Genomic DNA, 24,227 nt, shown 5'->3' with positions numbered 1-24,227 from the left:
CTCGGAAGGCGGTGCGAAGGCCACGGGAGAGGGGACGGCGGCCACGGCCGGTTCCCATGGCGACGTGCCCCCCGCCCCCCCCCCCCGAGTCGCCTGCGAGCGGCGGCGCGAGCGGCGGCGCACAGGCAGCCTCAGACTGCGGCTGCTGCCTCCTTTATTTGCGGCCCCCGCCCCGCCCCGGCCGAGCCCGCGCAGGCGGGTCAGGAGTACTCGCACAGGTGGCCGCAGCCCGCGGGGCAGTGCGAGCTGCCCTCCAGCCACTTCATGATGTGCTGCAGGTGGCCGCCGTGGCTGCAGCCCTGGCACCACACGAACAGCCCCTTGACCACGTGGTGGCAGACGGCGCACATGCTGGCGCAGCGGTGGCAGCGGTCACACACCCAGCCGCGGCTGCTCATGGGCCGCTTGCAGTGGCTGCAGTTGACGTGCAGCGTGGTGGACGCCTGGTTGAGGCAGCTGATGGCGCGGCTGGTGCTCAGCTTGACCACCTGGTTGGACACGTTCCAGAGGCAGAAGCGCTGCAGCAGGTCGATGTAGGACGTGTACCAGTGCTCCTGGGGGAGGGGCAGGGCGGAGGCAAGAGGCCTGGAGGCGGGCGCGCGGGGTGCGGAGGGGGGTGCGGGGGTGGGGAAGGCAGGCCTGCGGGGGCAGTCCTGGGGGTGGCGGGGATCCCCCCCGCCCGCCCAGGCACCCACCTGTGTCTGCTCGTCGATGTCCTTGCGCACACGCTCGCCCAGCACGATGAGCACGGACACGGCCATCTGCACGTCACCCTGCTCTGCGTAGAAGCGCAGCATGTCACACACCAGGGCACTGAAGAAGTCAGGGGGCAGACGGGTGTCGTAGAGAGCATGTGACACGGAGATGAGCGAGAAGGAGGAGTCCACCGGTGCCAGGGAAGCCGCGTCAGCCTCGCTGCCGCTCACGTGCGGGGAGTCTGCCTTGTCCTGCAGGTGCTCGGGGCCCGGGGGCGTGTCCACAATCTCGTGGCGCAGAGGGAAGGCTTCCTGCGGCAGCACGTACTCCGGTTCCTCCGCTGTGAGGCAGGGACAGGGAGGGCAAGGTCTGAGCCTCTGGCCCCACCAGCCAGCGCCATTCCCCGAGCCCCGACTCACGGTGTGCGTGTTCTGGGTCCAGCAGGTACAGCTCGTCCTCCTCGCCCTCCACGTCGCCCAGCAGGTAGTCTGCAGGCACATCGCTGCCCTCTGTCTCTTCGTTATCTGCCCACGACAGAGGCGGGATGCGTTGCAGGGGAGCTGATTCTGGGACGCCCTAGCCCCGCTCCCCTCAGTGCCCTGTCCGCCCCCCAGCCTACCCTCATTGGTGATGAGTGTGGTTGAGGAGTCAAGCAGCACTGTGTCGCTCCGTGTGTCTCCCTTGCTACGGTCCAGCCTGGTCTCACTGCCCAACCCTGGGGCCATATCCTTCAGGTTGAAACTGGGGGCAGGGAAAGCCAGTGGGTTGACGGCCTCCAACAGTCCCCACCCCGAGGAGAGCCACCCCCAGACATGTACCTGTTCATGAGTGGCAAGCCGCAAGAGCTGCCCTTGCCCACGCTGTGGTTGAGGCTGGCGGCAGACGCCAGGCCAGGGTTAGAGTAGATGATCCGCAGCATGGTCCAGGTCTGCGCTACCTAGGGGCGGGCGCCAGGCACTCACAAGGGGTCTGGGTCCCCGGCACCCCATGCACACTGCCCCCCCGACTCCTGGACAGAACCAGACTCAGACTCCGTGTTCAGCTGCCCCAGGCACGCAATGTCCTGGTCCAGCCCAGCTGGAGAAACTGACGCCTATGCCAAAGACGCAAATCTAGTCTCCATCCTACGAGGGCGCAGGAAGGAGCAGAAATTGGAGGCAGCCAACAAGGAAGGGAGCCGTGGCCTCAGGAAGACAGTGAGAAGCAACGCGCACCTCTGTGGAGTCTGATGCCTTGGGAAATCCGAAAGCAAACGTGAGGCACAGGAGGGGGCTTGGACGCCGTAATGCGCCAGGCCTGCACCCCAACAGGGGCACTGGCATCTGGCCCACTTCAGGGCACAGGGTACCCTCAGTAACCAGGGTGGTGGCCGGTGGTGGCCACCACCAGAGCTGAGCGCTAAAACCAGAGTAGGGTCTGGGTATACCAGTTGGGGGCGCCCCCAAGGCCATGGTCCCTGGACCGCCCCACCTACCTGGTTTCGGCCAAGCTCCCGAGCCACTTTGGCATTGTGGTCACAGAGCTCGGCCAGAGGCCGACCGGCCAGGGCATAACGCTCAGCGGTGTCCACGAACCAGTTCATGCTGCCGCTGCCAGGCTCCATCTCAAAGACACTGAGGGCACTAGACGCAAGGCCCACAAAAGGCTCGGCAGGGTCCAGTTTGCGCTTGAAGAAGATGGGGTGGCGCCGGTCACCGGCATAGGGCTTGCGCCCGGACTCGGTGGACACCAGGCTCTCCTTAGCGGCAAAGGCCAGGTCCCCAAAGAGGCCATAGCAGAGGCCCTCGGGGTTGGCACGCTCGACAGGCTGGCTGGCATCGCGGAACAGGTGCTGGCACAGTGTGCTGTCCTTAGAGCCAGAGAGCAGGAAGGAGGGGTCGTGTGGGTGGCGCCAAGCAATGCCTGTTGTGACGTCACGGTGCTCCTCAAACATGGCAGCCGGGACAAAAGGCCGGCGCACGTCCCACACGTAGATGTTATGGTCCACCATCATGGAGCAGGTAGCCAGGTGGTGGCGGCACTCAGGCCGCCACTTGACACGGGCTACCGAGGCGATGGTCTGCACGCAGTGCACCTCCTTGGCGCGGTGCGTGGTCATGTCCCAGACCTTCACCATCTTGTCACGCCCACCTGTGGCCAGCCAGCCCCTATAACAGACCCACAAAGCCCTCAGTGTCCTCGCCAGGGGTGGAAGGGCTCCCCACTCTGCCTCACAGGTCCGGAGGCAACCCTCCATCAGCCCACTCGCCCCACCCTGCTGCCTGTGCCCGCACGCCACCATGCCCCACACCTGTCCTCAGGGTGCCAGTCGCAGCAGAAGACAGGCCCGTTGTGGGCGGTGAACATCCTCTCGCAGCGGTCGGGCCGCCGGATGTCCCAGAGCTGCACGTTGCCATTCTCGAAGGTGGAGGCGAAGGTGAAGTAGTCCCGGATGCTGAACTGGACGTCCCGCACGCTCTCTGACTGGCCTGTGGGTGGGACGTCATTGGAGGGAGGAGGTGAGGAGGCTCCAGGACAGAGAGCAGCCAAGGCTGGAGCCCTCGGAGAGGCTGTGGACTGCAGCCACGTGCCTGCCCACAGCCAAAGCGGGGAGGCCTAGAAGGAGAAGTAGACAGCCCTAAGCCTGCCTGGGGCGGACGGTGGCAAGAGAGGCTTCACAGAGAAGAAATGGTAGACCACGCCAGGGAGCAGGATGCCAGGCGCCGTGTAGTTTTTGAACCAAACACCTGGACCCCGGTCCTGCCCTGGATTGTGCTGACGCCGTCCCTGCACAGAGCTGTGGCCGGGCTCCAGGACTGGCCGTCAGAGCACTGAGCCAACGGCAGCCTTGCCGTGCTGTCGGTATGCGCTCCCCCGAGGGAGGTCCGAGGCGGCCTGCATGAGAGTCACCCAGCGTCTGCCGCATCCCTTCACCTTGAGCTAGAGCTGCTGGGTCCGCCCTAGGGGGCTGGGGACCTTAAAGGTCTGGGTCCACCCCCATGGACCACCACCCCAAGAGCCTTCAAGGACGCTCGCTTTTCCACACTGCAGGTAGCTCAGGGTCTTAGGAGGCCCCCAATGCTCTGAGGCGCCTGAGGGTTCTGCCCCATGCTTCATGTGGTCCTTTCAGGGTGGACACGGCCTCGATGACACCAGGCCAGCTGTCAAGAAGCTGGGCCTGCTGGGAAAAGAACTGGGGCAGGGGGTGGGCAGCATACCCCACCCTCTCTCTGTCCCGGAGGGGAGGCCCTGGTGGGCTTCTTGCCATGAAGTGGCCTGGAGCTCGGAGGCAGCAAGACAAACCCTCCGCTCAGCGGCCCAGGTTGGCTGCAGTCCGCTCAGGCCAGCCCTCTCCCTGGTCCCATACCCGGCCCCTCCGGGCTGACCCGCACCCACTCTTCTAGTGCTCTCCGGGAGCAGGCGTGAAGACCTCTGATGCCCACCACGCACTTCTCCACCTGCCCGACCCGCCTCCCGGGCCTCACCCGAGAAGGTGCTGACGGAGTCCTTCCTGCGGAGGTCGAAGCACTTCATGAAGCCGTCCTGAGAGCCGCTGAGCAGCACGTGGGCCTCGGTGGGGTGGAAGCAGACTTTGTTCACCGTGCGCTTGTGCTCTGTGAACAGCTGGTCCTGCTTGTTGCGGGATGGCCGTCCCAGGTTCCAGGTGACCACCACGCCGTTGGTGGCCGCTGTGGCCAGCAGGTTCTCATCCATCTGGTGCCAGACCACGTCCGCGCAGCTCAGGTTGAGCGAGGGCTTGCGGCCCACACGGAGGTTCAGCTTCTCCACAAACTGCTCGTCCTCAATGGCGTAGATCTTGAAGATGCTGCGGCCGGCCACGACCACCTGGGCCGCGTCCCGGCACACGCTGATGGCATTGGCCGGTGCGTCCAGGTGGCAGTGCATGGTGCGGCCGGTCAGCGCGCTGCCACCCAGGGCCGTGGTCACTCGGGACATCTTCTCCATGGCTGCGCCGGTAGGGGGGACAGGAGGTCGGTGACCTGGGCTGGGCTGGTCAGCCCGGCGGGGCCTGTCAGTTCCGACCCTTCACCCTGGTTGGGCTCCCCCGGATGGCTTTGTCCTGGGCGGGTCAGTCTTGGCGAGCCCGTCCAGAACAGCGGGCTGCCCCTCAGTGAGAAGGAGACATCGCTGTCCCGCAGCTCGGCCGTCCGGTCTGCCTTCCGGGGAGCCCCTACCTGGTCCGTCCCAGCCCGGGCCAGCGCTCCATGCCCCCAGCAGTCGGGTCGGGGCGGTCCCCGCAAGGAAGCGAGGGAGTTCCCGCGGTCCACACGGTGCGTCCGGGGGCCTCCGGGGAGGGACAGAGGGGCGCGGGGGACGCACACGGACGCCAAGGACCGAGCCGTTCAGGGAGCGTGAGGGCACTGGCCCGAGGCCGGCGGCCGGCGGCGCGCGCGGGGCAGCGGAGGCAGCGGGACGGCGGCCAGGGGCCTTGGGGAAGCCTCTCCCTCCGCGAGCACCTCAGCCCTCTCCTAAAATTGCCGGGCCGGGCCTGGCCGGAACCGCCGCGCCGGAAGCGGCCCTTCGCTTTCCCGTCCCCCGGCGCCCGGCTCGCCGGAAGGGGCCCCGTCTCGGCCGCCTCTCACCGGAAGCGGGCGCCCGCGCTCCAACGTTCCGGCTCGGGGAGCTGAGCTCGTGGAGGCGGAGCTCGTGGAGGCGGAGCCGCCGGCCCGAGCGGACGTGGAGGCGCCGCCCTGGGCTCCCCCGGCCCCGCCTCAGCGGCCGCCTTTTTGCCACAGAGTTTGCCTGCTAGTGCCCGACTGCGCCGGCAAGTCCGGCCCCTGACGAGTCCCGCGTCCGTCCTGCCGCCTCCCCGGGACGCCCGCCGCCCCCGCCGCTCCGGGGCCCGCCCCGCCCCCGGCGCGCTCCACGCCGCGGGCTTCAGCCCCGGGGGCCGCGCTTCTGCGGCCTCCCTGGGCCCTCGCGTCTGGCAGGGGGTCTCCGCGGCGCTCGGCCTCCGGGGCCCGCTTGTCTGTCGCGCGCACGCGGCTGGCCCCTTGCTCGGGCGGGGCTCGCGGCTGCCGCAGACTCCGGGGCCCGGCGGCACCTGCTGCTCCGCGCCGCCCCGAGACCGTTTCGGAGCCTCCGTGCCCCGGGGTGGAGTCTGCTCTGGCCTGCCGCGCCGGCGGCTCCGGGGCGCCCTGCCCCTCTCCGGAGGGAGCGCAGGTCCCGGACGCACGAAGAGGGCGCGCTTCTGGCGCGTGGGCTACAGCCTAGACTTTTTAAGGTTTCCGTGCGTATTCGAGTGAGAGCGCGCCCGGGCGTGAGTGGGGGGAGGGGCGCCCGTCTCCGGACCCTGCGGCCACGACCTGAGCCGGGGTCAGAAGCTGAAGCGACCGAGCCAGGCGTCCCGAGATCCGGGGTGTTTCCAGGTTAATATTCTGTGCAATGACCGCAGCATCCTTCACTTCCCCCAGAAGCCCTGAAAGGTTAGGGACCTTCTCTTCTGGCCGCTGCTGTGTTTCCTGTCTGTGGCCCGGGCCTGTGCGTGTTGAAAGAGCCAGTAAGTCTGACGAGCCGAGAGGCGCACAAGAATCCCGAGCCTTGGGGCGCCTGGGTGGCTCAGTTGGTCAGGCGACTGCCTTCAGCTCGGGCCATGATCCTGGAGTCCCGGGATCGAGCTTGGCGGGGAGTCTGCTTCTCCCTCTGACCTCTTTCCTCTCATGCTCTCTCTCTCTCTCTCTCTCTCTCAAATAAATAAATAAAATCTTAAAAAAAAAAAAAAAAAGAATCCTGAGCCTTGGGCTGCCCCGCGCGGACACACCCTCCCCGCCCCCTCCCCGGTGGTCTGATGACCTCCAAACTCAGACACGTGTTTTTACAACTTTTTTAATATATATTTTTATAAACAGGTCACGTGATAAAATAGCACAAGAAACACTTACCAAATATAAGGTTATATCTTCCGCATATACAGGAGAATGAGGTCGTTATGTACAATAAGAAAATGATTTTCAGGGTTGGTTGGTTTTGTTTCTTTTCCTCTCTCCCCTTAATTTTTCCTCCTACAGTCGTTGCAGTTGCAATAATACTTTGGACAAACGGACAGCTGCCTCCTCCCCACTAGGGAGCTGTGCGGAGGAGGGGCTGAAGAAACTGGCTCCTGACCACCTCAGCCCCGGAGCCTCCCGAGGGCACTCCAGGACAGGGAAATCTTTGGGCTGTTGAACTCTTTCTCTGCTTCAACAGCATCTCTCGCTCGCACGCTCTCGCTCTCTCGCTCTCTCGCTCTCTCTCTCACTCTCTGGCTCTCTGGAAACTGGTTACTTTCTTCCAACCAGATGGGGGGGTGTCCCAAGACTGGGTGTGGGCACCGTACTTCCTGGGGCTCAAGGTTGGGATGGGAAGGGGTCCCAGCCCCCTCCTCAGCAATTGCCAAGATGTGCCAGTGTCCCCCCAGGGCTCGCATGTATCTTGGGACTGGACAGAACATGGCCAGAGCCCACCGGGGCAGGCAGAGGTTTGGGAAGCTGGGGAGGGGAGGGGGGCAGCTAGAAAGGAGCCCTCCCTCGGCTGGGTGCTAGGGGTGTGTTGGCCACTTGTAAGACTGGACTTGCTGGCTGGGCCTTGGCTGGGGCCCACTTGTCCAGCCTCCACCTGACAGAGACCCACCCGGGATACAGTGTGGCACTGAGGAGGCTGGGCCCGGCTGGCTACAGGGGCTGTGGTTGGGGTCCATCAGGACTGCGTGCAAGGCCTGCTGGGCCTGAGGGTCACTCCGACTTGTGGTCTGTCAAGGTGGTTGTATCCCCCCGCCCCCGCCCCGGGGTTGAGGTAAGCTACAGCCGGCTTGGTTAACGTTGATTATAGCAAGATCGTCAGCCAGTCTGTCCCTCCCTCAAACACAGTTCTTCCCTAGCCTGGTCCAAGGACCTGTAGGCCTGCAGGTAGGGATGGGGCGAGCAGGGGGGCTGCCTCCTACAGCGGCAAGGAAAAGGGGACGTCTCTTGAGTCAGGCTGGCATGAAGTGGGGCAAGGGCAGGGGGCACTTGGGCTCCTTGGCGGGCCATGGCTTTGGCGGTGGCCTGTTCCCCCTCGCACCCCTCCGAGGGCTCCAGGCGCGGCGCAGTGGAAGATGCGGGAAGCCCTTGGGGCTCTTCTGGCCCCTGTGTCCTGGGGGACCCAGCTCCCCTCAATCCCTCTGGGCCCTGCCCGAGATGGGGGGACAGCGGGGGAGACAGAGCGGGGTGTGGCGGGGAAGGCGGTAAGGGGGGCCGTCAGGAGAGCTCAAAGCGTCCCCCAGGACCGAGCCCGGCCCCGGCCTCCCCCCCAGAGGGTCGACGAAAGATGGAGGCGGCTGTGGTGCGGTGGAGGGCGGGCGTGCAGTGCGGGCACGAGGGGCATGCACAGAGTCCCCGAGTGTGCGTGCGTGCGTGGGGCTGGGCCCGCCCGCCGCCCCCTCTTGCCCGGGCGGGGCCAGGAGGGGCGCGGGGCGGGGCTTTCACTGGGTTCGCCCGGCCTCCCGCGCTGGGCCGGGGGCGCGAGGGCTCCCCGAGGGCAGGGCCGGGAGGAGGCGTCCCCGCTCGGAGCGTGGCGGCTTCCTGCTCCGGGGGCGGGGAGGCCCGCGCTACTCAATGACGAGACAGCGGGGCAGGTGCTGCGAGAAGTACTTGAAGAGCTCGGGGGTGGCCCCGGGGCAGTTGGTCAGCTCCAGCTCCTCCAGCTCCTGCAGCTGCACCAGGCCCGACAGCCCCGTGGTGGTCAGCAACGGGCAGCCTGCCGCGGGCGGGAGGCGGGGCGGCGTATGAGCGCGCGGGGCCCCGAGCGCACCGCGAGGGGCGGGGTGGCCCGGCGTCTCCGTCCGGACCGGGCCCTGGGACCCCGGGACTCAGCTCCAGGTGGGATTCAGCGCGAGGGGGCCGGCGGGGCTGGCGGAGTCGGGGTAAGTTGGGGACAGGGTAGTGGGGTGGGGGGGGTCTCACCTGCCAGAGACAAGAGACGCAAACTCCTCATGGCCAGGAGGTGCTTCAGCCCGAAGTCCTGCACCTGGGCGGGAGGGCGGGGCGAGTTAAGCCGCTCGGCTCGCGCCTGCGGGGGAGCCCACTGCTGGGGACAGGCCTTGGGCCTTGAGGCCGGGAGCTGCTGGAGGGGCAGGGGGCGGGGTTCAAAACGGGGGGTTCTCGGCTTCCGGAGGAGCCAGGAGGCAGCTGGGGAGTGGCGGTGAGGTCTCCGGGGAGTCCGGAAGCCCCGCCTACGTCGCCCGCCGGGTGGGGAGGGATCCCACACTTCCTCGCAGGATCCCAGGGGGCCGGGAGTAGGTCGGCGGGTTGTCTGGGCGGGGGCTTTGCCCGGGTCCCCCACCTCCCCTTGCCTACTCCCCAGTCTTCGGAGGCGGGGCAGGCCGGTACCTGGCAGCACCATCGCAGGTAGAGGCTGCGGAGGGACGACATGGTGGACAAGTAGCTGAGGCCAGTGTCCGTGATGCGCACACACCTGTGGGGGCGACAGAGGGGCGCTGCCCGCCTTCAGATCACCTCGCGCCGCCCGTCATTTCCGAGCCCTTCCAACTTTCCCGGGGCGGCCCCCCCCCCTGCAGGGCTTATGATAGCCCCTCCCTTGCCACGGCCCTGCCCCCGCCAGGCCCCGGCCCCTACCCTGGCGCCTGGTAGTTACAGCGCACTCTAGGCCCCGGGCTTCGGAGGGCCTGCCCCTCAACCCACGCCCGCTGGCTCCGCGGCGCCGCCCCAGCTAGGTCTGCCCATTAATCTAGGCTCCCTGCTTAGACGCTCTCGCCGGCCCCGCCCCGCCCCGCCCCGCCCCGCCGGCGCCCTCCACCTGTCCCGTGGGTGGGGCGCGCGCGCACCTGTCCAGCACCAGCTCCTCCAGGCGGTGCAGGTCGCAGGCCACGTACTCCAGCGCCATGTCGGTGATGCGCGGGCACCACGAAAGGTCAAGGCTGCGCAGCTTGCGCAGGTTTTCGGCCACGAGCTCCACGCCGTCGTCGGTGACCTTGGAGCAGCCAGAGAGGCTGAGCGCGGTGAGGTTGGGCAGGCTGTGCACCACGTTGACCACGCCGTGGTTGGTGATCTCCCAGCAGGAGAGCAGGCGCAGCGTGTGCGTGCTGTGGCCCTGGCGTGCTGTGAAGTAGGCCAGCGCCGTGTCCGTCACGTGGTAGGCCTGCAAGCTCAGCTCGGCCAGGTTGGGCAGCAGCTGCGAGATGGCCGCAATGGCGTCGTCGGCCACGTTGATGCAGTCGCTGACGCTCAGTGAGGTGATGCGCGCGCTCAGGCTGGACCACAGCCCCGCCTCGGTGAAGTCGTTGCAGCCCGACAGCTCGAGGCGCACGACGCCCTGCATCTGCTCCAGCATCACCTGCAGGCGGGCAGGCGGCAGGGTGTGGTGAGGGTGGCGGGAGCCCGCTGAGGGGCAGGAAGCAGGGCTCCCGGAAGTAGACGTGTGTAACACATGCATCAAACTGCTCGGTGACAGGTGCCCCTTACAGTGGGTTTGTCCCATCACGGCACCGTTCTAAGAGGCAGAGCACAGGGGACCTGGGAGCTCAGGGCCGCACCAGAGCAGGTGCTGGGGAGCAGCTGGTGTTACTGATTTGAAGCTTAGAATCCTGGCCCTGGGGCAGGGGCTGCCTGTGCAGCTGGTGCTCTGACCTGTGCACCTGCTCCCCTGCAGCATCCCCCCACCTAAGGGTTTCACAGACACATTGGCCCTGAGCTTAGGAGAGCCTCCCACTGGATCGATTGATTGCTTTGGTGTGGCGTCTTGAAATTCTTAATCATCTTTGAACAAGGGACTTGAAATTTTCATTTTGGATGGGTCCCCCAAATCACATAACTAGTCCTGCTTCCCCTCCCCCCAGAGCCACAATCTTCAGAGCACCGGCGCTTCCCTCAGCCACTTTGCTCCTCATATGCCCAAGTTCCCTCTGGGGGTACCACCCTCCCCATGCACACACACGCCAGCTCAGTTGCAGCCGCTTGGCCCAGCCCACACCATCCCTGTCCCTTCCGGGCCAACAGTGGGGCGCACCTCCAGGCCGGCATCTGTGATGGTGGAGCGCTTGAGGCTCATGGCCTTGACACCCTTCTTAGAGAGGGCATAGTTGTCGATGAACTCACAGATGTCCAGGTCAGAAACGCCAACCAGGCAGAAACCCTCAAAGCCACGCGCAGCGAAGCCCTGCAGGTTCACGAACTCCTTCTCGCCACTAGGCAGCACGTTGTAGAGCTCCTTGGCATGCAGCACAGGTGTGAGGCCTGCCCAGAATTTGGGCTGGTAGAGCACACGCCGCCAGGCCTTGCACACTTGGGCCAGCACACACTTCTCACAGGCTGAGAAGTACCAGAAGAGGCCATTGAGGATCTTTTCGTCTGTGGCCAGTGGTGGCCGCTCCACTGGGGGCCCGGGAACAGGAGCTGAGGCTGGTCCACCAAGGGGGAGCCCCGGTGGGGGGCACAGGCCCCCAGCCAGGGCAGCCCGTGGCAGTGGGGAAGCCAGGCTGGGTGGTGGGAGGGTAGGTGGGGGAGGGGGCTGGCAGGGGCGGTTCTTGGCAGCTGGTGTGCCCTTGGTGATACTGGCTGCACCCAGGCCGTTGGGTTGGCCTGGCAGCTTCACCAGGCCATTGCGAGGCAAGCATGGAGGCTTGGGGTCGCCGTCCACACCTGGGCTCGACATCTTCCTCGCTCAATCTGTGGACAAAGGCCGGGAGGGGGTAATGAGTCGCTGCGGGAAGAGAGCTGGGCTCCCCATCCCCAGGCATGTCCTCCCATGGCACTCCCAGAACCACCCAACAGAAAGGATCTGAATCCAAGTCACTCCTTCCCTGACTGTGGGCAGCGACAGGATATCAGGGCTGTTCATGACCATGACATTCCCTGAGTACCTACTGTGTGCGCTGAGCTCCACCTGTACTCACAGACTTATTGACCACATAGGCACTACAGTTCCCATTTTAGAGATGAGAAAAGAGAGGCAGGCAGAGACAGACACAGAAAGACACTCGCTCATGACTGCCCCCTTCACCTTTACTACCCCAGTGCCCACTCCCAGTGCCTGCCATGCCTACTTCTACTGGGCAGGGACTGCAAAACTGAAGGAGATGGTTTGGGGTGGTCTCGGGCTCCTCCAGTATGGGGTGCCATCATGGCTCTCTGGAGTGGTTCTAGTACGTGTCTGAGACTCACATACCAGCCCCCGAGAATCTTGGTGGCTATTGGATCTACCCAATAATCTGCCCAAAGAAAGAGCAGACTTTACCATGATGCCAGCACAGTGAGCCTTGGACACGTACGGTCTCTTTAATCCTCCACCCAACCCATTGATGGTGATGCTATGATGACTGTGCCCATTGTACAGATGAGGAAAACAAAGCAGCATGAACTGTTTGCCCAAGGTCACCGTAAGTGGCGGAGCCAAGGCTTGAAACAGAGCTGGCTGTGGAAGAGAGTTCCTCACAAGGTGGGACTGGACACCCCCACCACTCCCCTCTCAGGCCTCTGAGGCTGTGAACGGGTGGCAGACAGCTTGGAGCACAGACGGCCCTGGAGAGTGGGACAGCGGGACCCTCACCGTGCTACCATCTGCTCCACATTCCAGATCTTCTCCTGCCCACCCCGACTCCAGACATCCAGCGGAAAGGCACTGCACCCAGGGGCTCAGGCGCAGTCTCTGGGGTGACACAGCCAGGCTCTGTGGCCTCAGTGAGCCACTTCCTTGCTCCAAGCCCTGTTTTTCCTTACTTTGAAGCCTGAGAAGGGATGATCCACCCCCACAGCACAACATGTGAAAAGGGCTGAGCATAGTGCATGGCTCAGAGTGAGTGTTTGGAAAGTGGCACGAGGCTGCTTCTGATCCCCACGGCCCACCTTAGGGGAAGGGGTCAGGAGCCACTGGGAGGGAAGGAAGCAGGCTGCCCTGCCCTGCTCTACCCAGCACCATGCCCCCCACTGGCTTCAAGCCCTGGACTCAACCCTTGCTGGCATTCCACATCTGGGGAGGGGTGCAGATATAGGCTCGGACCAGGAGTCTACTGGAACACGGGGCCCTCATGGCTGCCAACCCGGCTTTGGGTCCAAAGGCCTTCCTGCCCTGGCAGCCATGAGACCCCAAGCTGGCAATCCACATCAGGCCAGCCCTCCTTAGGGAGGCTCCCCCACTCTGGCTGTCCCTTTACTGCAGGAAAGTAGCAGCCTCACGCTGGCTGAAATATGACATTCGTAAAAACGTTTGCTGAATACCCACGGGGACAATCATGTGTTCCAGCCTCATGGCAGGGGTGTGTGTGTGTGTGTGTGTGTGTGTGTGTGTGTGTGTGTGTGTGTTGGGGGCACCACTGTTAACCTCACTTTCAGATTGGGAGCCTGAGGCTCCAAGGAGTTACAGGTGACCCACAGTGGCAGATGGGGGTGCAGCCTGACATGAGGGGTGCCCCAGATCTCTTAAAACTAGTACATGAGGAGGAGACCATGGTGGAACAGCGGTGCCTCATGGAGGGACAGGAGGAAGCCCACGACGGGTCCCCACTCCAGGGAGCAGGGGAGAGGCTGTCCTGTGCACTCCCTCCTGTGGGCTGAGCTGGGCTCAGGGAGGCAGCCCCAGCGTGAATACCTTCTGCGTCCCCGGATCCGGGTGCCACGATTTCAGGGCTCGGGGATTTCAGGGCTCGGGGCGCGCCGCCCACCCAGCCTCTGCCGCTGCCCGCTAGCTCGGCCGCGGAGCGCAGCACCATGGACAGCGCCCCTCCAGCGGCCGCGCGCGTGCTCGGAGGCCAGGCCCGGGCGCGCTCCACCGCGGACAGCGGCTGGTGGGGCCGGGTGGGGGCCGGGCCCGGCAAACCCAGCTCCGCAGGGAGAGGCCCTGCGGGCGACGGGGCGGGGCGAGAAGCCGCCCGCTCCGCCAGGATCCGGAGGAGGCGGCGGAGGTGGCACCAGGGGAGAAATAACTCCGGAGCAGCGCCGATTTAGGTTAAAGATGCTCCCAGCCACGGGTGTGCACGTGGAGCGCCCGCGTTGGTGGTGCGGGGCGGGATGCACGTGGATGCCCCGGGCGTCTGCGGGGCTCTTTACCCGCACCCCACCGGAGCTCACATTTGCACGCGCCCACAGTCCCATCCCCACTCTTCAGGCCGCCGGGTGGAGCTGGTGAAAACAAGCCGGCCGGTGGAGAGAGCCCGCGGGAGGAGGGGCCCGGCGGGGGATGGCCTCAGCCCGGGGAAGGGGGGGAGGTGTCCGAGGCCTGGCTGCCCTTTATCCCACACCCACATCCTGGCCGCCAGGCCCTGCCCTGCCAGTCCGTCAGTCCTTCTGCTGGGCCCCGGATTGGAACCGCCTCTTCCTGGAGGCAGACCTGCTGCTCCCCGACCTTGTCCATGGTCCTGCCGGGCTCCCGCGGCACACCCCAGCCTCACTGACCCAGCCTGAGAATCCCTTGCTCCGTGGTTCAAAACTGGAAACAGCCACATCTTGGTCCAGGGGTCAGAGCTTTAGGAGAGAACTGAGCTTGTGGTCAGCGATGGGTCCTCCTGTCAGACAAGAGGTCCCTTGGGGGGTGGGGGAGCTGGGACATGTGCTCCTCCGTCTAGTCCCACCCACCCAGCCAGATGGGCTGTTAGACCCCAACCCTTTTGGTACCTGCTACTGCACGCAGTGAGGCTCAGAAGACCTGCCTGGAGTTTCTCGTTAGGGTGGGGTAGGGTCAGCTGCCAATCTGATGCGGACTGCCTCCTGCTTTAGAAATAATCACCAGGAGCTAACGCTAGGAAAAGAGGCGTTTTAAAAAGATGGCCAAACTTGCACTATTCTCAGCCTCAGCCCCTGGTGTGTTGTGCCTCCGTGTGGAGCGGAATTCTGGAGGAGGTCCTCCTGGGATAGGCTGCGGGGGCTCAAGTCTCCTGGGAGGACTCCAGAACTTGGTGGCTTCCAAGCTGACAGTCTGCAGATGTCCATGCTGAGGCTCTGAAAGGAGCTGCCTCTTTTGCCATCGAGTTACAGGGCCCCGAGCCGTAGCATGTTGACGTTACAGCTTCCTTCACCTCTGGCTCCTCCCCAGCCTTGAACCTACAGCCCAGCCAGACCCCCTTGTTCTGTATTCCTGCTCCCCTCTTCCTCTTTGCCTGGGCACATGCTGGTCCCCCTGTTTGCTCAGGAGGCCTCCCTGCTTCTTTACCCTGCCAGCTCCTTATCCTCCACCCCTCAGTGTGATTGCCACCCCTGTCTCCTACTGGGGGACTCCCCAGCACTGAAAAAGCATCTCCAGGGTCTCAGTCATTACTGTCAACCCATCTGTCTCTTCCCTTGGCTGGGGACTTCTTGAAGACAGGCAGCACCGTGGCTGAATGGCCTCTTAATGCTTGCTGAATGAATGAATGAATGAATGAATGAGGAATGGCAGTCACCAGGATCATGCAGAAAGGGGTGTGGCTGCCAGGTGCCCAGGAGGCTTGGTGGAGGACAGGCCAGATTCAGAAGAGGGCAGGTGGATGGTGTGTGTGGGGGGTGTAGCTCAGTTTGTTAATCCTGGTTGTGACAGAGGCCAGTGTCCACAGTGAGGGTGGTCGCTGGGGTCTGTGGTAGGACTTGCAAGTAGTCAGACTCTTGGGAAGAGGATGGCTTACACCTCCTTTCCGGCTGAGTCCCACTTTGGGAGTTGCACGGTAGGGAGGCTGGCTGCCCATCCGCCACAATCTGGCCATATCCAAAGAGGGCACAGGAGCCACCAGAGGGGAGGGAGGAGCTGCCCTGCTTTTCCTAGTGCCACTCTGCTATTGCTGGTCCCCTCACACACTTCCTGACCACAAGTGGGGAAAGGGAGAGTTGGGGACAATTTCAGAGGTTGCACAGAGCTGGAATTTGATCCTAGGACCCCCAGTCAGTCTGACTCCCAAAGATCAGACTGGGCACTGAGGTGCAGAAGGCAACGCTAGGCGCTTTCCTCCTTTCTGTGCCCTGTTCTACTTGTTCAGTCCCCTGTGTCCTCCCAGCCTGGGACCTTGGGCTGCTGGTCTCTCCCAGCACTGTCTCTGTTGTGCCCCTGCTCTCACTCCAGAGGCTGCAAGCTGCATGCCCACCCCCAGAACACCCTCTTTTTGGACTGCTCACGCCTAGGAAACCCCCAACTCCTCATGGCTTCCAACTCAGAGATCTCTGCCTTCATCTCTGATGCTCTGTCTGACACAGGCTTCCCGGAGTGCTGGAGAGGTCTGGCCCCAGCAGGACCTGCACTGACCGTTTCTCCCTGCCCACTGAGGGCCGTGCGGCTGGGCAGGGCATGGACAGCCTGAGAAATTCACATCAGGTTGATGTGTGGTGACAGCCTCAGGGACGGGGGTGACAACCAGGGTATCTTGGGACTGGGGACACAGCGCGGGCTGACGAACTCCATGACAAGCCCCGTGACTCAGGCACATTCACATCCCTGCCACTTTGCACATGAGCCAGCAAAACGCTCCCTTCCCGCCCCCAGCACAGAGATGCTTCTGGGGTGCAGGCTGCCCCACCCGTGCACCAGGGGCTCCAGAAAGTGAGCACATGGCCTTCAGAGAGACCAGGATTGGCACTTCATCAGACCGAGTCCTGTGGTCATGCTCAGGACAGCTCGGCCACGTGGGACTGGGCATTTTGGGGAATGGACTTGGGCTCCAAGCCTCATCTTGGCTCTTCTCCTCTGAAGGATCTGAGCCACCCCCCACCCACCCCCCCCGCCCAGTGCCTAGGCTAGGGGCATCTAGTGCCTGCTTCTTTGGGTCACTGCCTCGAACCCTCCCCCTCTTCCCAGCCAAGTGTGGCTGTGTGGTCCAAGCCCACCCTCTGGCTGGTCTGGCTGGGGCTCCTCCTCGTCAGTGGCAGGGAAGGTGCTGAACCACCCACTTAGCCCACGGAGCCTTCCTTCACTACCACCTCCACTCTTCCCCCTGAGACACAGCAGTGAGCACCCACATGTGACAAGATGGGGCTGCAGGCCACCAAGCAGTGCCCCACCTTGGGGTGAATGTCTCCCTGGGTCTCAGCGGCAGAGGCTTCCCAGGCCCAGGCTGGTAGCCTTGAGGGCCCCAGGTCCCCCGCCCTCAGGGCTTCTTGTTTTCTCACTGTACTGGGAGAGAGGACTCACTGCAGTGCTCCAGAAGTGGACAGGAGCTGGAGGGGAGCGGCTGTCCAGTGGGCCTGCCCAGCACGACAGGTGCTGAGAGACCGGCCTGGCCCAAGGAAGAGGTGGCAGAGGATGAGTGGAGACGGCAGGCAGCTGAGTCCCAGGGTCCCCTGGGATCTGAACAGGCCGCCTGCACTGCCCAGGTTTATGACGGAGATTTGGATCTCCCTCCTCCCCACAGCTCCTGGTCCAGCCCTAGGGCCACCTCCTACCAGGCCAGCAAGTCTCCATCAGGCCTTGGCCCTCCCAGGGTCCCACCCAGGCCTCTGCTCAAAGGGGTTGGCTGAAAGAAGGGGCCTGGGAGGTGGCGGGTAGCGGTAGGGGACTGACCGAGTGGGCAGGTGAAGCGGCATCCACCATCTGCTCTCTGTTTGGAGGGAAGGGTTCCTGTGCAGAGGCCGGGAGGGGCTAGAGGATTGGCCACTGGGCCCTGGGCTCCCTGAGGCTCCAACAGCTAGGCCTTCTTCTGTCTTGGGGCGATGGGTGGGGGCTCTCTTCCCACCAAATCCCAGGAGGCCAGACCCCTCCCCAGCAAGCCCCAGGGTGCCCAGTTCCCCTTCTGAGGCCCTCCAACCTTGACCAAGGCCCAACCCCTCCAGAACCAGGCACATGGCCAGCTCCACACCGGCCCAGGCGTCCAGGGCAGAGAGCCCCCAGCCACGCATCCACATGGCTTGTCCTGGAGTGTAACTGTATCTAACACCTGTCTCATAGGCCCGGGGGGCTCATGGTGCTGGAGAGGGGAGCTCAGAGCACGGAGGAAGTCCAGGACCTCAGCCGGCCTGGTGGGCTGGAGGCCTGCAATGCTGCTGCACCAGGGATGTGGTCAGGGGGCGCCGGCCCACAGCCCTGGTCCAGTTACTGGGGGGACCATGCTTTGACCAGGCGGCGCCGGGATCGGGATCTGTGGGAGGGCCTGTGACGGCCAGAGGCCCAGTGGCCTCGGCCTGGGAAGGGGCTGCGCCTATGTGAGGCCCCCGAGGGTTGTGGCAGCCCTCTCCGAAGCCCCCTCCCCAATCCTCATTGTGGCCGCCGCGATGGCGTGGCCTGGCCCCTTCCCCGCCCCACAACCTGGCCCGGTGCACACACCTTACCTCGGCCCGGGCACCTGGCTCATGCCACGCCGTCCGCCGGGCGTCTTCTCGTCATGGGGAGCCCGGCATGGGCGCTGGCGAAGCGGGGAGGCGGCCGAGGTGCTGGCCTGGCCGGCAGGGCCCTGCCGCGCCCCGCGCCCCGGCCTGGCCGGCCCCCTCGGCCGCGCCCGGAGAGGAGCTCCCCGGTGGGAGAGGATCGGCTGCCCCGAGCCTCCCACCGGGGAGGCTGAGGCAGTGCCCAGATAAATAAGGCCGCTTTGCAGGGAGCCGGGGCGGGCGCCTCCTCCCTCCCCTCGCCCTCCTCCCTGCGCTCCTCCGCGGCCGCCGGCGGCGCCGCGCGCGCCCCCCGCCCGGCTCTACGCGCCGCGCCCTCGCGCGCTCCCGGCGCCGGGAGCCAATCCGGTTGGCGAGCCCGGGCGGGGGAGTCGAGGAGGCCGAGCCCCGCCCCGCCCGCCGCGCCCTGCCGCGCGCACCGCGCGCTCCCGCCGCGGCGCCCACGGGCACGCGCCGGCCCGGCAGCACCCCCTCCCCTTCGCCGCGGGCGCTCGCACAACAAACCCGCGCGCACGGTGGGGCGGGGCGGGGCGGGGCGGGCAGGGCGCGCGGCCGGAGGGCTGGCCGGGGGAGAGCCCTGCCCGCGCGGAGAAGTGGGGTCCCGGGCTCCTGCGGGGGGAGAGGACTCGAGCTCTTTGGCGCCGGCGATTGGCCCGGGGGTGCGCGGTCTTGTGGGGCCGGCGCCGCGCGGCCCGACCCTTGGATGCCACCTGCGGGGGTGAGGGTGGTCCAACCTCACCCTCTGAGCCCTTCCTGCTTAGCGGAGGGGAGCAGCGCCGGCGGCCTTCACGGCCCTCAAACCGGCGCACCTGCTGGCTGCCGGGCCCAGAAACCCCTCAGTGCCCAGCCCCCCGCAAACCCCAGAAACAAGCCACCACCGGACCAGCTCAGAGAGTGACAAGTGCGATGAAAGTTCAAGAGGGCCACGTGATGGTGACCTCAGGAGGGCGGTGGTGGTGTGGCTGGACCAGGGAGACTCCTCCGTGTCCAGGCACCAGGCCAAGGAGTGCTCCCGGGGAGGGGTGCTTCTGGGGAGGCGATGCCTGTCCTGAGGACAGGACCCTTGACAGGAGACCCCAAGGATGAGAGGCTGGGTGAGGTTATCCAGGAAGGAGTGTGCACACGTCTTCAGGTTTGGAGGTCTTGAGCTGGCGAGTTCCCTCTGGAACCCCCTGGAGCAGTGGTGGCAGCCACTTTGGAGGGACCAGGCTGGGGGAGAGGGGCTGGGGTGGGGTGTGGAGGAAGGGTGTGCAGGGCTCCCTCCTGGCCCCTGGAGACACCAGGCTTCCCGCAGGCCCAGAGTGGAGAATGGAGGCTAATGGTACCCATCGCAGGGTCTCCTGGGAGCAGAGACGGTGCGTGGATCAGGTGTGGGAGAGCAGAGAGGGGTCTTTGCATTGGGGAAAGAGCCTTAAGGAAGGCCCTTGAGAGAGAGTGTATGAGAGAAATGAAAACAGCTGGTGTTGGCAGCATTCTGGTGGGAAACAGGACCCAGTGGGGCTGTTTGGGTGGAGCCTGTTTGGGAGCTGGGGGGCCGGCCTGGCTGCGTGCGGGGCGCTGGATCCAGCTTGTCGAGGCTGGGGTGAAGCCGGCTCTCCGGTGTGGCTGGGCTGATTCACGGTCTGGCCCTCGTGCGGACTCCGGTCGAAGCAGGGGTGGGGGCAGTCAGCATGGGAGGCGTGAAGACCCTTGGGGTGCCTGGGACAGTGTTGTCCGACCCATACAGTCACTTCTGGTGTGCGGGTCTAGCGGGCCGGCCTCCAGTTCAGCCTCCACACGTGTGGACCGCGGCGTGGACGGTGCGAGACCTGCAGGGCGAGGTTTCACCTCCTGCTTCTGGGGGCTTCCTCCTCTCAACAGGGGCCCGGGCCTCACGTGCTGCCCTCGGTGAGGCCGGAGGGGACCCCACGCCTTGGGAGAATCCGAACAGAGGAAAGCCTTGTTTCAGAGGAGCGTGCGGAGCCCTGCCTCCCACGCACCTGGGGCTCTGCTCCCTTCCCCACCTCTGTCACCCGGCCCTGAGCCCACGGGCTTCTCGCTCTGCCGCGCTGAAGGGCAGCTCACCTCCTCCCCACGGTGCACGGTGTCCGTGCTCCCGGGGCTCTGTCCGCTATGAAAGCCTGAGTCTCCTGCGCAGCTGGCCGCAGCTTCGCCGACGCTGGGTCCCTTGTTGGAACTTCAGCAACACTGGCTTTCCTCCAGGGCCACATTCCTCCCCTGCGGCATCTCCTCCCCGGAGCACCCCCACCGGAAGCACTCCTTGTCCTGGTGCCTGGACACGGAGGAGTCTCCCCGGTCCAGACTGCTGGAGGTTTCCAGTTCTTTAGTTACGGGAGGGTGAGAGAGGGAGCCGCTGACACCTCAGGGGCTGGGCTGCCCATGATGCGGTCAGGCCTCCTGGCTCCTCAGGACCAGGGCAGCGGCTCTGGACTTCCTGAGCCTCTTCGCAGGAGGGTCCTTAAGCTGCTGCCCAGGGGGCTCTGGGTACAGGGGCCTGGAGCCACCTGCTTGGCTCAAATCCTCCTTTCTGTGGGGGCGGCGGGGGGGCTCAGGCAAGTACGTCCCCTCCTGGCAAATAGGTCTGGGGTCCAAGGTGAGGGCCCTGAAGGTCAGCGCGGCACCGAGGACAGCATAGGTGCAGAGAGCCTCATGCCTGATTGTAAGCGGCCCACTGTGCCCCATCCTGCTAAGGACGCACAGGGCCAGACGGACACTGCAACTCTCCCTGTGGGGGCTCGGGGGGCCCGGGGTGGGGGGCAGTCAGCTGTCCTCACCGCTCAGCTGCCAGAACGAACAGGCGCCCACAGGAGTGAGAACAGGGAAGCCCGGGCGGCCATGGGGAGCGGGGGCATCAGGGGGTGGACCCCTTTGCCGCCTGCCCCGCTGCTGGCTCCTGCTCCCAGCCTTTCCTCCTCCCCGACCCAGGCCCAACCTGCCAGGGGCAGAGGGGCGGAGCGGCCAGGGTTGAGCAGGACTCGGGCCCAGCTGTCACCACGGCAACCCCGTCGCCTAGCAATGGCGGTCTCCCAGGAGCGGCCGTCTCCTAGCAATGGGATGTTTTCCTGGGCCCTGGCTGGAGCCCACGGTTATTTTTAGCTCAGCTGCAAGTCAGCGTGCAGCTGCGTTTCTGGCTCCTCCAGAAGATGCCAGGTGTGTTGGGGGCGGATCTCTTGTCAAAGGGAAAAACACATCCCCACGACAGGAACCTGGCTGCCACGTGTCTCCAGATACAGCCTCCATAGGTGGGCAAGGCCGGGTTCCATGGAGGGTGAAGGTCAGGGGAATGGGGCACAGCTGAAGGGGAGCCAGAGGGTTCGGCAGACACAGCGTGGCCCTAATGGGGTCTCTGGGCAGGCTGGTCACTCTGGTCCCTGGGACTCCCTGGGTCAAGCTGCGTAGGGGCACCCCAGGCCGGTGTTCATGGTGGTAGCCATCAGAGCCCATCACTGGGCTCCCCCGGGGCTGGCAGGCTCCTGGCACCTCCTGGCATTCAGTTGGGGAACTATCTCTGCTGTCCGCAGCCCTCAGCCCCGCCCCGGGGGTGCAGCGCTCTGATCTGGGCCAGCTGGAGCGGCACATTCAGGTGGTCCTGGCTGCAAGGGTCTGGGTGGCCACAGGCTCAGCGGGGGCCTCGGGCAGGGCTGGCCTCTGTCCAGGCCACACCTTTCCTTCTCCCCTGCAGTTGCTGAAATGAGAGCCCAGGTGGGTCCCATGCAAATCAAGCAAGACCGTGGCTTCTCTCCCTGGGCTTCCTCACCCTTTCGGCCCTGTTCACTGTCCCTTCTAGGCCAAGTCCGAGCTCTCCCGTGGCTGATGGGCCTGGGGCTGGCCCTGCACTCCTCCCACAGGCCGTCTTCCTGGTTTCTGGTTTGTCCCGGGCTCCATACTGTCCTTGGGACTCTCCCTCTGTTTCTTGGACCTGGAACGTCCTCCTGCCCTCCTCGCCCATCGGGTCTGCCTCACTTTCCTGTTGCTGCCCCAGGTCCTTGACCAGCCCAGCACCTGCCTCGCTCATGAGTGCCCCTTCCTTATGCCCCCAGTACCGCGGGCTTCCTGTCAGGTACCCTCTGCCGTGTGGGGTCACCCCCCTGCTGGAGTATGGGGCCAGCTGGGATGATGCTTCCTGTCCCAGCAGCAGCGGTGGCCCCTGCCAAGAACTGGGTTTTGGGTGAGCATGGAGAGAGCCCCTCTTGGAGGGTCAGGACCCTGAAGAGTCTGGAGCTGGGGGCCTGTGGAGGAGCCCCGCAATGAGCACAGACACTGGGGGAGTTGCCCGAGGTTTGGGGTGTCATCCATCCCCCCATTCACTCACGGGTACACACACTCCTTGCCCGCGTGTTTGCTGAGCACCGGCAGTGCGTCTGGCCGCTGCCGATCCAGGGCAGGCGCGGCCTTCTCGGCTCCCGTTCCCGTGGCTTTGCTGGTGGAGGGCAGCGCCTGTGCAGGCAGGTGGCCCCGTCCAGGTTTTCTGCGGCTGACAGTTGGGCCCTGGGCCATAGGCCTGGGCAGGGGAGGCCTGGTGTTGAGCAGATGGGTTGGGGCAGTGTGTGTGCTCCTTCCGGACCAGGCCACTGGCCAGGACCCCTTCCCTCGCACCGCAGGCACTGATGCGTTCTTGTGGGGTGGGGGGTGCTGGAACTGGCAGGTGGGGAGCCAGGGGCCCCAGGCCCGCCGACGGGATCGGATCGGCTGCTGACTCGTCGCACTGCCACCAGAGGGCGCCTGGAACCCACCATCTGCCTCAGAGACCGGGGCAGGGGCTCGGCCCCGAGCCTGCGCAGAGGTGGGAAAGGGACGTGTGCCCCTCGGCCCGGGCAGCTGTGCTACCCACCGAGTGCCCTCTTTTCTCCTCCTGCCACCTCTCTGACCTTCTACGCCCAGCACAGGCCCTGTCTACCTCTTGCATTTTTACTTGAGTAAAATGGGCATCCTCACCATTTTTTTAAAAAGAATTTATTTATTTGGGGCGCCTGGGTGGCTCCGTGGGTTAAACCTCTGCCTTCAGCTCATGATCTCAGGTCATGATCTCAGGGTCCTGGGATCGAGCCCCGCATCGGGCTCCCTGCTCGGGAGGGAGCCTGCTTCCTCCTCTCTCTCTGCCTGCCTCTCTGCCTACTTGTGATCTCTCTCTGTCAAATAAATAAATAAAAATATTTTAAAAAAAGATGGGGCGCCTGGGTGGCTCAGTGGGTTAAAGCCTCTGCCTTCGGCTCAGGTCATGATCCCAGGGTCCTGGGATCGAGTCCCGCATCGGGCTCTCTGCTCAGCGGGGAGCCTGCTTCCCCTCCTCCCTCTCTGCCTACTTGTTATCTGTCTCTCTGTCAAATAAATAAATAAAATCTTAAAAAAAATATTTTAAAAAAAGAATTTATTTATTTGACACAGAGAGAGAGAGATCACAAGTAGGCAGAGGGGCAGAGAGAGGGGAAAGCAGGCTCCCGGCTGAGCAGAGAGCCCGATGAGGGGCTCGATCCCAGGACCCTGAGACCATGACTGGAGCTGAAGGGGAGGCTTTAACCCACGGAGCCACCCAGGCGCCCCCTCACCATTTTTAATCAAGGTCGCAGTTGAGTAGCGTTTGGCACATCCCCGTCGTTGTGCAGACGGCCCCTCCTTCCACCTTTCCACTGAAGCTCTGTCTCCATCACACACCCTCTCCCCACCCCCTGCCCCAGCCCTGGCACCCACCACCTACCTTGTCTCTGTGAACTTGACGACTCCAGGGGCCTCACAGAAGTGGAATCATATGGTGTTTGTCCTTTTCTGTCTGGCTGATGGCACTCAGCATAATGCCCTCAAAGTTCATCTGGGCTGTACCAGGAGTCTGAATCTTTTTTTTTTTAATAGTTCCTTTTTTTTTCTTTTTTTAGATTTTATGTACACACAAGGGAGAGCATGAATTAGGGAGAGGCGCAGAAGGAGAGGGAGAAGCAGACTCCCCGCTGAGTGGGGAGCCTTGGACGTGGGGCTCGATCCCAGGACCCTGAGATCACGACCTGAGCTAAAGGCAGACCCTTAGCCTACTGAGCCACCCAGGTGTCCCCAGATTTTTTATTTTTATTTCTTTAAAATATTTTCTTTATTGGGGCGCCTGAGTGGCTCAGCGGGTTAAGCCTCTGCCTTCAGCCGGATGTCCCCAGAGCTCCTCCCTCTTTAAGGCGGACTCATAGTCCTCTGGGGGACGGACCACATTTTGTTTCTCCAGCTGTTGACAGACACTGAGGCTGCACTTGGCGTTTTGGCTGCTTCTCACTCTCCTTGCCCAGAGCAAGGGGTCTCTTGTAGTCT

At 64.4% G+C, this 24,227-nt stretch overlaps 2 protein-coding genes across 2 annotated transcripts; both read right to left on the bottom strand.

The window, feature by feature from the left end:
• Positions 1-138: 138 nt before the first annotated feature.
• WDR24 (WD repeat domain 24) lies at positions 139-5,205 on the bottom strand. The gene is made up of 8 exons (XM_080830846.1): positions 4,161-5,205; positions 2,987-3,164; positions 2,171-2,843; positions 1,515-1,633; positions 1,316-1,437; positions 1,116-1,220; positions 696-1,036; positions 139-554 (listed from the first exon to the last, which is right to left on the bottom strand). Exons 1-8 carry the CDS (start codon positions 4,639-4,641, stop codon positions 201-203), a joined length of 2,373 nt encoding a protein of 790 aa, XP_080686972.1. The 5' UTR covers positions 4,642-5,205; the 3' UTR covers positions 139-200.
• Positions 5,206-8,260: 3,055 nt separating this feature from the next.
• FBXL16 (F-box and leucine rich repeat protein 16) lies at positions 8,261-11,322 on the bottom strand (the record flags this gene model as incomplete). The annotated part of the gene is made up of 5 exons (XM_080831086.1): positions 8,261-8,409; positions 8,616-8,679; positions 9,042-9,126; positions 9,497-10,005; positions 10,678-11,322. 5 exons carry the CDS (start codon positions 11,320-11,322, stop codon positions 8,261-8,263), a joined length of 1,452 nt encoding a protein of 483 aa, XP_080687212.1.
• Between the last annotated feature and the right edge of the window lie 12,905 nt (positions 11,323-24,227).

The sequence above is a fragment of the Martes martes genome (assembly GCF_963455335.1).
Source record: "Martes martes genome assembly, chromosome: 18".
Classification (NCBI taxonomy): domain Eukaryota; kingdom Metazoa; phylum Chordata; class Mammalia; order Carnivora; family Mustelidae; genus Martes; species Martes martes.
Note: the sequence above shows the minus strand (reverse complement) of the source record. Positions and strands in the feature narration are given on the sequence as shown.